General features: G+C 44.9%; 1 protein-coding gene across 1 annotated transcript in view; it reads left to right on the top strand.

Moving 5' to 3' along the window:
- The first annotated feature begins 865 nt into the window (after window positions 1–865).
- The window catches only part of CHMP4B (charged multivesicular body protein 4B), a 52,248-nt gene continuing 40,499 nt past the window's right edge, over window positions 866–12,614 (top strand). Inside the window, exon 1 of the mRNA XM_042931199.1 lies at window positions 866–1,446. Coding sequence (XP_042787133.1) covers window positions 1,257–1,446 — 190 coding nt within the window. The 5' untranslated portion in view covers window positions 866–1,256. The remainder of the gene's footprint in view (window positions 1,447–12,614) is intronic.

The following is a 12,614-nucleotide window of genomic DNA, read 5'->3' as shown; positions in this document are numbered from 1 at the left end:
GGGAGAGAGAGAGAGAGAGAGAGAGAGAGACCGACCATGAGCAGGGGAGGGTCAGAGAGAGGGAGAGAGAGAATCTCAAGCAGGCTCCTAGTTGCCAGCGCAGAACCCGACATGGGGCTCACAAACTGGGAGACCATGACCTGAGCCAAAACGGAGTTGAACACTTAACTGACTGAGCCACCCAGGTGCCCCAAGGGAGAAGTGATTCTTGACAGCAAAGGACAAGGGAAAACAATGAAATGTGGCCCCATAACCACAGTGATCTGTATAATGCACGGACAAAAAACTCTTCAATACTTCTACTACTTTTGAAAGTTCTGGGTCTCTTCCTGGTTTAATTATTAGTGTGTATAATGATGACCAAGAATAAGGAATAAATTTTTGAGCACCTAGCTAGGCCATGCTAAATAAACACTTTACATTACCTATCTCATATAAACTTGGAGGTGGTCTTGTTATTATCATTTCTAGTTTACAGTTTCAGACAGGAAGGCACACAGAGTAGGGGAAGTAACTTGCCTAAGTTGCAAGGTGCGTTTTGAACCTTTGCAGTCTAACTCCAGTGCCAAGGCTGTTAGTTTCTACTAGGTTTCCAAGAACCTGCTAGGCGAATAAAGAGTAGAAAGGCATTCTAGGTAGAGGGAACAAAGTATACAAAGACAGGACTAGTCAATTAAGCTAGTCAGCCACTCAGTTTCTCTGAGTCTTGATTACTCACCTACAAAATAGGAACAGTATTATCTATCATTAAGCTTGTGAGAATTAAATGTGATAATGTGTGTAAAGCACTTTGCAAAATTCCTGGATCACAGAATGTATATAATGCTAATTAACGTTTTGAAAAATATTATTTCTCTTCTAGTCCTTCTACCTCTACAGAACGGGCTCCAAGGAGACTACATTTCCCAGCATGCCACCTCGCCCTTTGACTCTAGCTGGACCAAAAAGACGCGCCGCGGAGCGCCTCAAGCCGGAAGACTATAGTCTCCCGGCATGCAGTGCGCCTTCTTCCATTAGGTTTGAGGCACGGCCGGCGCGTTGCCCTCCGGGAGTTGTAGTCAGCGACGTATTGCTCTGACGCTGTCCGGCCCCGGGCGTGGGGGCCTGTGGGAGGTGGCGCGGCCGAGCCCAGCTGCGGGGCGGAGGCGGCGGAGAGGCCTGTGGCGGCAGGGAGCGGCGGGGCCAGGAGCGGGCGCTGGAGCCGAGCCGAGCCGAGCCGGAGCGGGCGGCGCAGGCCGGCGCGGCGAGCAGCAACCATGTCGGTGTTCGGCAAGCTGTTCGGGGCCGGAGGGGGTAAGGCCGGCAAGGGCGGCCCGACCCCTCAGGATGCCATCCAGCGGCTACGGGACACGGAGGAGATGCTAAGTAAGAAGCAGGAATTCCTGGAGACGAAGATCGAGCAGGAGCTGACCGCCGCCAAGAAGCACGGCACCAAAAACAAGCGCGGTGAGTCGGCCCAGTCCCTTCGGACTCTCTCAGGCTCTCCGGGCCCGGACTCCACCGTCGTCAGACACGCCCCGGGGTCTGCCCGGACCCTGGAACTCTCCCCGGTCAGACTCCCTTCTGGGCCTTTCCGGACCCCTCCCCTCTGGCTCCCTTGAGTGTCCCTTGGAGCCTTGGACGCCTCCACCATCAGACTCTCATTCCTGCCTTTCCCCTCAGGCTCTCCCTACCCCGCCAGGCCCCTTCGGAGCCTGGTTTCTCAGCACTTCCCTCCGCCCGCCCTATATTCTGTTCTCTTCCGCCTTTTCCTCCTCTCTCAGGCCTGCCCTCACCCACCTTCGAGACACTGCTGTCTCTTCCTTATTGGCTCATTTCTGCCCCCCATCCTAACTCATGTGCCCTTCCTTGTCCTCGCCCTGCCTTCTCCTGACCCTCTGTGGGGGGTCTAGGAGCTGCCCCAGCCCTTCCCCCATTTCCCACTCACAATTCGCCTTGAGAGACCTCCTTGATGGAAAGAAAAGGGGAGTGGGAGAGTGGAGACCCCTGGTACCGTCTCTGTTCACTTGCTGAGTGAACTTGAGTAAGTTGCTTTCCTTCTTGAGGCCTCATTTTCCCTGTCCATCAGCAAGTGCCTTCCAGATCTGTGATTCACTGCTTGCTGTCTCATAGCCAGGGCTTATCAGAGTTTCTGGTAGCAGCAGAAGCCTTCACGGGTGACTCACGGCTTCCCCATGGCTTCCCCCATCCTTTCCCCATCCCTTCCCCATCCCTCTGAACCAGAAATAGGGACTCCATTCCTCCATTGGCGGTGACTCCTTCCCAGTCCCCTCTACTGGGGGTCAGGGTGGGGATAGTGAACTCGAGGCATGCTTTTAATATACTTCTGTTGTTGTATGGCTTTCTGGGCAAGTGCTTTGTATTCTTCTTAAGGTGAACGTGACAATGCTTTAGTAACTGTAAAGCAGTTTAGAGATATTTGATCATTTTGTTGTTATGGCAATATGAGATTGAACTATAGGGTGACAACGCCTCCTCCTGCCCCCAGAGGGAAGCAAAGGTGAGAGGGATTGAGGAACTGCACAAACAAGTATTTAATTTAGAAGTCTGCTAGTTACTAGCTGCGTGACCTTGAGCTAGTTACTTTACCTCTCTGAAAGAAGATCATTTCTTTACAGTGACTTTACAGCACATAGTAGGGGCTAAATAGTAGTTTTCTTCGTTCTAACAGAAGAACAGAATAGCTTATCCTGAGGGTGCTTCTCTGCTGATAGTCAACAAATACTCTGGAAAAATTTTTTTGAGTGCTTTCTTTGCTGCATATTCACAGGATGAACAAAGCACAGCTTCCACCCTAATGAGAAGACAGAAATAGGAAAATAAGTGAAAAAAATATTGTCTAGTGGTGGTGGGTGCTTAAAAAAAAGATGATCTGATAGGGTGCAATGGAATGGGAAAAGAGGTGCCAGGGGAAGACCTCTTTTAAAAAGTCAAGTTTGAACTGAGCCTTAAGAAACCAGCTCTGTAAAAAGCTAGAGGAGGAGCTTTCCACTCAGGGAAAACAGCAAAGGAAAAGGCCTGGAGGTTGGCCTGTTTTAAGAAACAGAAGACCTCTGGGTCTGGAATATAGCAATTGAAGGGGAGAGTGGTATGAACTAGGAAGATGGGGATTGAGTGGACCTTGGACTTCCTGGTAGAGTTTGGATTTTATTTCAAGTGGGTGGCAAGATGTTGCAGGGTATTGTCCAGGAGTGTGTGCTTAGCATTGATAGAGTTTTAAAAACACCATCTAGCTGCTCTTTGGAAAGTAGACAGGTCAGGGGTGAGAGTGGGAGCAAGGAGGCCTGAGATAGTTGCTGTCGTCCATTTGTGGCCTGGATGCCAGCTGTAGGTAGCCCTGGAGATAGAGAACGGGGTTAGATTTTGCTGCCTCTAGCTTTTTTTCTCTGATGACTCTCCCTCAGTCAGGATCCTCTATTGTTTATTAGAGTCTGTGTTTTTAGCAGTCTGCATTTTGGAAAGCTTTGCCTGTTGCAGGGTGGTGGAGGAGAGGGTATCACTTTACCTCATCTCCCATCTGAGAGGGAGATTCTTCTGAGGTCTTTTGGTCTGGAGCTAGTTTAGTTTTTGCAGTTTTAGAGGTGATTGAATTTTCTTTCAAGAGGCTTAGAGAGGGTACCAGCAGACTGTGGAGGACCAGTCTCAGTTCGTTGTAATAATTTTGCTGAAAACAGTCTGTCTTCTTCCTTTTCTTTTTTTTTTTAAGTTTATTTATTTATTTTGAGGAAGGGAGGGACAGAGAGAGAGAGAGAGAGAGAGAGAGAGAATCCCAAGCAAGCTTCTTATGATCAGTGCAGAGCCTGATGCGGGGCTTGAACCCACAAACCTCGAGATCATGACCTGAGCCAAAATCAAGAGTCAGACACTTAACTGACTGAGCCACCTAGGTGCCCCCAGTCTGTCTCTTTGAGTTTGGCTGAGAGGACAGGAGCTACTATAAGCTGCCCTTCTTTTTTAGCATCTTCTGGTCTTTTAGACCAGAGGTCTTTTAGCATCAAGGTCTTATCTGCCTATTGGGATAGTGCTGTGAGGTATTAACACCACCACATACCGTCCAGTTAGTCACTTATTGGCTTGCTACTGTGGTGGGATCTGCACAATCAGATGGAAATACACTGTGCGTGCCTTCCAGGAATTCAGGATTGGTAGTGGGTGTGTTTTTGTTGTAGTTTGTGTGTGTGTGTGTGTGTGTGTGTAAAAGAGAGAGTGAGAGAGTGGAGGAGGAAAAGGAGTAGGAGGAGGAAGAGAGGAAGGGGTAGAGAAGGGAGAGAAACATACCAGTCGGTGCTGAAACGTGTGAACATGGGTCTGAGGCTGCATAGGAGGAGGTTCCTGTCTGGAAGGGAAAGGGCAAGGGGGGCTTCAGAGATGAGGGAAGTGTGAGATGGGTCAGCAGGGAGTTTGGGAGCAGTGAGAGTGATATGGGGTGAGACAGCAGATAAGTAACTGCAGACTGGCCTGTAGCCTCAGACCTCAACCTGGAAATGCTGAGGAGCCACTGGCTGTCTTAATGCAGAAGAGACAGATCAGCTTAGGTTTCCAAAGAGTATACCAGCAGCAGCGTATAAGTAAGTAAGGAGTGTAGACCAACCAGGAAGGGGCTGGAGGCAGGAATCCATTAAGACATAAGGATAGAAAATCTCATAGACATGATTTGAGCCGTAGATTTATCATTTACTAGCTGGTGCCTTGGGCTGGTTACTCTGAACCTTAGATTTCTCCTCTGTGGATAGGAGTACTAATATCTACCTTATTGGGTTAAATTGTGTTATGTGTGCAAGGCTCTTAGCATATGCCTGCCATATGGTAAGTGATCAATAAATGCTTGCCATTATCATTATTATAAGGAGACTTGTAATTATTCAGGTGGGAACAAAGGGCCTAGAGTAGAAGCGTGGAAAACTAGATGAGAAGTAATGCATGTCAGACTTTTCTGAAGGAGAATCAAAAGAGGCTTGGTGACTTATGGGACTTGGGGGCAGGATGAAGCAGGGAGGAGTTGAGGACGATTCCCAGGTTTACAGCTTGGACAACTGGGTGGATGGTGATGCCATTAATCAAGGTGAGAAACACAGAGGAGGAGCAATACTTCATAATTGTGTAGTCCTTTGAAGTTTGTAAAACTTCTTTTTTCCTGAGTCTCACAGCATCCATTGTGAGATTATGAACTCCTTGAGGTAGGTTGGATGCTTATGTTCATCACTGTGTCCCCTAGCATAGGGTCTGACATATGGTTAATGTTCAGTAAGTATCTATTAAATTAATGGAAACCATCTGTTGTCTATGTTCTGTTATTCCCATTGTACAGAGAAGAAAATGAGGCTCAAGAGAGGATGTAACTTGATTCAGAGACCAGTTCTTCTGGTGGCTGTGGGCATCTTGTGTTCTGTTTACTCCCATGATGGCTGAAGGCATCATCATTACCTTTGTCATCACTCGGCTCATTAAACACCCACCTGGGCAAGGTGTGGTGCTGAGTGGGGGGAAAAGAAGTGAGATAGGACCACGCCCGGCCCTGTTGCCCAGCCCGGCCAGGTCCTTGTGGCATACACATTGGAAAGATGATAAATTGTCCTTTAAAACAAATCTCTGAAGGGGTGCCTGGGTGGCTCAGTCAGTTAAACGTCTGACTCTTGATTTCAGCTCAGGTTGTGATCTCAGGGTTGTGAGATCGAGCCCAGCATTGGACTCCATGCTGGGTGTGGAACGTGCTTGGGTTTCTCTCTTTCCCTCTCCCCGCCCCCTCTCTCAAATAAAATTAAATTAAAATTAAAAATTAAAAATAAATAAAACAAATCTCTGAAGCTCAAGTAGATTATTTGCAGTGCACAGATGTGTTCTAGGAAGTAGTTTTAGTTAGGGGCCTGGAGCAAAATTTGGATTGCATATTTTTGCCACATTTCTTTTCCTTTCCTTTAGTCATGTATTCTTTCTTTTTATATTAAATTATTTTATTTAATTTATGGGGGGGTGGAGACAGAGGGAAAGAGAGAATCTTAAGCAGTTCCACACTTGATTCAGAGCCCAATGCAGGACTCAATCTCATGACCCTGGGATCATGACTTGAGCTGAAATCAAGAGTTGGACATTCAACCAACTGAGCTACCCAGGCACCCCACATATTCATTCTTAAGCATGTGGTAGGCTCTTAAACTGTGTCCTAGGCCCCATGCTCAGTGCTGGAAATATAGAGAAACCAGACATGGTCCCTGCCATTCAAGGGACTTAAGTATCATCACCTTTCCTTTTGTATAAAGTAGAAATAATATCTCACATAACCTTTGGTGAAGATGAGCTAAGATAGTATATAAAAAAGTGTGACACGTTGTGGGTATGAAAGTACACTTTTCTGGTAAAGGTTTTGCTGCTCAGGTTTCTTTCTTTCTTTCTTTCTTTCTTTCTTTCTTTCTTTCTTTCTTTCTTAAGTTTACTTATTTATTTTGAGAGAGAGAGATAGTATGGGAGCAGGGGAGGAGCAGAGAGAGGGAGAGAATCCCAAGTAGGCTCTACACTGTCAGTGTGGAGCCCGACACAGGGCTCAAACTCCCAAACTGCGAGATCATGACCCCGAGCTGAAACCAAGAGCTGGCCGCTTAACTGACTGGGCCACCCAGGTGCCCCTTGCTGCTCAGATTTCTTTGGTTTGATTGTCAAAATGGAAAAGTCCTTTAACTGAGAAGTGGATGGAAATCAGTCTAGGTGAACTGACAAAAATCACTCAAACTTAGGTGTTTTTTTTTTGGTTCCTTTCCACAGTACCCTGTTAGTGGTACTGTGGAAAGGAACCACTTAGTGGTACTAAGACAGTACCACTTAGTGGTACTAAGACAGATGATCAAATATCAAAGATTTTTTTTTCTTCTTAAGGCATTGTAATGAGTTATGAAGTATCTACCCTAGGTGGTTCAGATTTGCCTTTTGTCCTGTTTTAATAAAGATGAAAACAACTTGTAGAAAGGATCATATTTTAGTTTAACAAGAACTGTATAAGATTAGGAAATGGGTATGAGACTGGGTACCTTAAACACCCTACACCAATACATGTCTATTGGATTTATGGATGCAAATCAGTTCATTTACAGGTTAATTTAGGTTTAGTCGAAAATGTCTGATGGATGTAGAGAGGCTGTGTGCTCACAGGAAATACATCATCATTAAGTCCTGTTCATTGCTGGAGCCAGGGTGACTCTCTCATGTTTAATAGAATTGCTTTAAAATGTTAGCATGTGGGAAGACATCTTAATAAGTTACATTTATAGTGAATGTGGCCTTTTGGTTCTCTAGACTCAGGGTATCAGGTAGAAAAGTACAGCATCTTATTGGTGCATGTGTCAGCAGGATCTCCTTTTCCGGAGGCCCTGGGATGGAAAATCCAAAACTCACCCAGGGAACTGAGCAGTGGGAATTTCCCTTGGTGACGCTTAAGTTTCTTGTTTGAAGAAATGGCTGGCCAGATTGGGTTTGGTTTACTTCTTAAGACAGATGGAGTGTCAGAGAGGCCTTATGTGTTGGCTGTCCAAACATGCTGGTGCCTTTGATTCAAATGACAAAAATCTTTTTTTGCCCCATTTGGCAGGGAGATTAAATATTTTTAAGTGCCTGCCAGGAGGTTTATAATGTGCTTTGAAATTCAAGATAGATTTTGTTTGGAAGTTTAGCTACATGTGAGGACCTTTGAGCTTGACTATTTTGCTCAGGGAAATTTAGTGTTGTCCATGGTTGGGTTTGTGTGCAGAGAGTGAGATCTTGGAAAATAGCTTGTGAAGATGTATGGGAGCCCTATATCCCTGAGGCAGAAAGCCAGGACCTGATTTGTTTCCAGTGGTCCAGAGCCCTGAGGTGGAGCCAGGGCTGAATGGGAGAAGGGAAGCTCTTGGAGTCTTGAGGAATTCCTTTGGGTGGGAAAAGTTTATGAAAATTTGGGCCTCTTGCTCAGAATTTTTTATGCTGTGCCATTGTCTTTAAAAGAGTGAGAGGATCTTCAAACAATACAACTTTAGAATGGTCATTTTGAGGATAGATGGTTATATTTAGAAGGAAAAGTTGAACTTAGCAACAGGAAACAAGAACAGACCTATCTGGATATAATATAGCCTGTTTTTAAGGTGTTTGGCTGAAACCAGCAGATGCTTATAGAGTTCCTTCCGGGAGGAAGGCAGCATGATGGTTTAGGCAAAAGATTTCTCTGTTTGAATGCTGGTCTCACCACTCACCAGCAGTACCTTGGCAGTTACTTATCCTCTCTGAGTTTTCAATATCCCCATCTATAAAAAGGGGAAAAATAATACTTACTTCTTAGGATTCTTGTGAGGATATGGAATAAGTTGATACATGTAAAGTGCCTAGCAGAGTGCCTGGAACATAGGAGAGATGTCAATGTGTCCTTGGTTTCCCATGTATAGTCTTGGGCAAAATAAAGGATATAAAGATGGATAAGACACTACTTTCTCCCTACAAGGGCTCACACTTCAGTGAGGAAGACACATACATGTACAAGTAACTGATAAAAGGCAAAGCATGGTAAGTGTACAAATGAAGTATTAGAGGACAATACAGCAGGAATAGATTAATTCATCTCTGAGGGTTGGCAGGTTCATTTCACCCAGCCACCCATCCGGTGCCCAAATTCCCTTTGCAGTATTCCTGCCAAGCGATTAACCTCCGATTGAACCTCTATGCTGACAGGATTTGTATTAGGTGCTCTATCCTCCCATACTGCAGCATCGTCTGTCTTTGGATAGCTCTGACTATAAAATCACCTTTCTTTGGAACTGAGATCTTTCTTCCTGTAGTGCCTACTTGCAGTACAGGTTGAGGAGGTAGCTCTGTAGGGAAGCAGTTTGGGCTCGTAAAAAGAATGTGGTACAAGGCCTGGGGGCAAATCCTGGCTCTGACAGTAGAGGATTGTGAACAGCGTTTCTTCCCTTGGGAAAGCTAATTGCTAATTCTGCCTCTTGGGGCCAAAGAGAACAGGTCTAATCCTCCTTCAGTAAGATAAATCAGGGAAGATAGTGCTTAATGTTTCAAGCCTGCCACTTCTCTAGGACAGATCTCTGTTCCGTTGGCTGTTGCCAGGTATTTCTGTTCTTTCCCTGTTGCCCTCCTCTGGATGTGCTCCTCTTTATCGGCATTTCCTTTAAATTGTGGAGTGAGCAGAGCTGAATTTCTGAATATTCCAGCCAAGGTCTGAGCAGCGTAGGCCAGAACATGCAGGGCTAGCCATTTGTCTAGGAATTAATTTGATTCTGTGTACTAAATGGCCCTGATAATTTCCATATCACTGAGACAGGTTTTTGGTTTTTTGTTTTTAAGCAAATTATGTTTCTGGTGACCTTTCATTAATAAAAGAATGAACATCTTGGGGCGCCTGGGTGGCTCAGTCGGTTAAGCAGCCGACTTCGGCTCAGGTCATGATCTCGCGGTCCGTGAGTTCGAGCCCTGCGTCGGGCTCTGTGCTGACAGCTCAGAGCCTGGAGCCTATTTCAGATTCTGTGTCTCCCTCTCTCTGCCCCTGCCCCGTTCATGCTCTGTCTCTCTCTGTCTCAAAAATAAATAAACGTTAAAAAAAAAAAAGTTAAAAAAAAAAAAAGAATGAACATCTAGGAACTACTAAAGTTTGGCCTTTAAGGAGTCTTAACTGAAGGGTTGAATGATTTAAATTTTTTTTTTTTTTTAATGTTTTATATTTGAGAGAAAGAGAAAGTCAAAGTCCAAAGCAGGCTCCAAACTCCGAGCTGTCAGCACAGAGCCTGACACGGGGCTCAAACTCGCGAACCATGAGATCATGACCTGAGCCAAAGTCAGATGTTTAGGATACTTAACCGACTGAGCCACCCAAGTGCCCCTGGATGATTGAAATTCTTGACAAAAGCATCTAGCCGTCTTGATTCTCCCATAGCTGATATTTGTAGTTCTACCTCTTCCCTCTTCCATATAAGGCAAAACTGGCTGGAGGGCTTATTTGAGGGATGCAGGAAAACTATACATCTCCGTGGTTGTGGCTGTTTAGGTCAAAAGGTTAATGGCATGGTACGGTGGAAAAGGTGATGGGCTTAGGATCAGAAGACCTGACTTATATTCCACCTCTGCCACTTGCTGGTTTTGTGATATGCAGCAAGTTTCCTTGTATCTCTGAGCATCAGCTTTTTCAGCTGCAAAAACAGTATTTAATAACTCCTTTACAACTTTGCTACTCAAAGTGTAGTCCATGGGAGTATTTGGGAATGTGTTAGAAATACAGATTCTCAGTCCCTGCCAGCCCTACAGAAGCAGAACCTGCGTATTTATGAGATCCCCAGGTGGTTTGTATGGACATTAAAGTTTGAGAGACACCTCTCTGTTGTGGGGATTAAATGACAATAGTGGGCATTTTTTATATGCCCATGTCACTATTCATTCCTGGATACTCAGGGATGCTGTCTTCTGGGTCAGTTTGCTCACTTCTGTTGCTGCTCAGGGATTGAACTCTTACCCAACTCAGTCAGTTTCCAGATGCCTTCAGCTACCTCCAAACCCAGTGAGGCCACAGAATGTGGCTGGTTCAGTAGAATCTGGCTCCCCCACCTTTGAAAAACTTGAAGCACATATCCTGCTAATGGGGTAATGGCCTTCTTCATGAAAGAAGTCAGTCATCTGGGTAATTGAGAAGTATTTAGTCAAGCTGTCAGTCATGAGGACCCACTGATTGTTAGGCACTGGCAACCCTGGTGACAAATTGGGTGCAGTTCCCATCCTTAGGAAACACTACTGCCTAGTGGGGGGACCAGTTGGTAAAGAATTTTTACCCAGTGAGGCTTGTATAGAGTGCTATAAAAACCCCAAGTGAAGAGGAATTAATTCCACTTGGGGGTTGGGGGGTGGCTAGGAAATGAATTTTTTTTTAAGTTTTTTTTTCTACCAGAAATGATTTTTCAGAGAGTTGTGATTTCTTGGTTCAGTGGCTTTGTGGCTGTTTCCTGTTCTGTTTCTATGGCATTGGTAGTGTTCTGATCCACCAGTTAACTGCATCAGGAGGGACAGATGTTCTCTGAGAGTCAGTTCTATGTTAGGAGCCATCTGAGATGCTGTGTGGATTTCCAGGCAGTGAAAAAGACACAGCTTGGCCCAATGGATCCTACAGATCTGTTAAACAGATCTGTGGCTCTTTCAGAGAAAAAAAAGTTACCACAACTAAATAACCCATATGTTTTTTCACTGGAGTCTTACAGCCATCCTAAGCGTACCTTTCAGGAACTTATGGATAAAGTAAAAAAAGATTCAGAGAACTTCTCAGCCAGGGGGAAAGGAGTTATATGGGATAATGAAGTATATAAATGGTGGGAGAGGATCAGTGCAGGGAATTCCATCATGAACCTGCCCTGTTTGATTCCATAAAATGATATTTTTCTGGATTTGGGGTGATAGTGAATCAAGCACCAGGTTGCTTGGGGTGCTAGGCCTGGGACTTGGCACAATCTGCTGAGGAAAGTTTTCTCTCATTGAACAATCAGGGCAGTTGAGTTTGCTTAGAGCTGAAGGCTCTACAAGTCCCAAAGCAGAAGTTCAGACATTCATCCAATTCATCAAGTGTGAGGCCTGTCGAATGATCCTGCTCTCAGAAAGCCCATACTCTTGGTAGACAGGAATAATTAAAGTGCGGTAGTGTCTGTAAGGGCCAGCCACAGGAGCACCCTAAATGGCATATGTGGTAGAGATTTGAAGAAAGGAGCAGTTCTCCAGTTTAGGGTTGAGATGACAATGTGATCTTTTGTGTTGGTCCTTAAACAAGTAGGCAGTTATAGGTTGGAGTGGGGTGGGGTCGACTGGGGTAGGGATTGGGTGTAGACACTCATGTTTGGTATTTGACACCACCTCAGGTCTAGAGTTGTGACTGGAAGTTGCAGAAGAACCTCTCCTTTTATCTAGCTGTGTTGAGTATAGAGTAGTATATTTGAGAAAAGGAAACTAAGGCTTTTGAAATGGATTTGGATATTGTGTACTGTTTAGGGACCTTGATGCTGAGATCCCAAATCTTTTTGGTCTTAGTGCTTTATAGGTAAACATTTGCATTTCATTTCAGATGGTCCCTTTTAAAAGAAGGTAGCTAGAAGTCATCCAGATTGGAAAGGAAGAAGAAAACTATCACTATTTGCAGATGACATGATACTATATATAGAAAACCTTAAAGATTCCACCAAAAAACTCTCAGAGCTAATAAATAAAGTTGTGGGGTACAAAATTAATATACAAAAATCTGTTGTATTTCTATACTCTAATAAGGAACTATCAGAAAGAGAAAACAAGAAAACAGCCCCACTTAACAATTGCATCAAGAAGAATAAAATAGCCTTGGTGACTGAGCCGCCACGAGGGACTCAGCTGCCTGCCCCTTGAACCCGCTTGCTTCCCCGATGCTCTATCACCTCCCCCCACCTTTTCCCCACCCCTTCTCCTATAGGCCTTTTCCACCAAAGAAAAGAAATCATATTTATTTCCACTGTCCAGAACCTCCACTCTTTTGACCCCTTTGCTGATGCAAGTAAGGGTGATGATCTGCCTCCTGCTGGCACTGAGGATTATATATATAAGAATTCAACAAAGAAATGGCAGGAAGACCTATACTACTGTCTAAAAGC

Source organism: Panthera leo, chromosome A3 (assembly GCF_018350215.1).
Source record: "Panthera leo isolate Ple1 chromosome A3, P.leo_Ple1_pat1.1, whole genome shotgun sequence".
Classification (NCBI taxonomy): Eukaryota; Metazoa; Chordata; class Mammalia; order Carnivora; family Felidae; genus Panthera; species Panthera leo.
The sequence above is the reverse complement of the archived record's forward strand: the minus strand, read 5'-3'. Positions and strand labels throughout refer to the sequence as shown.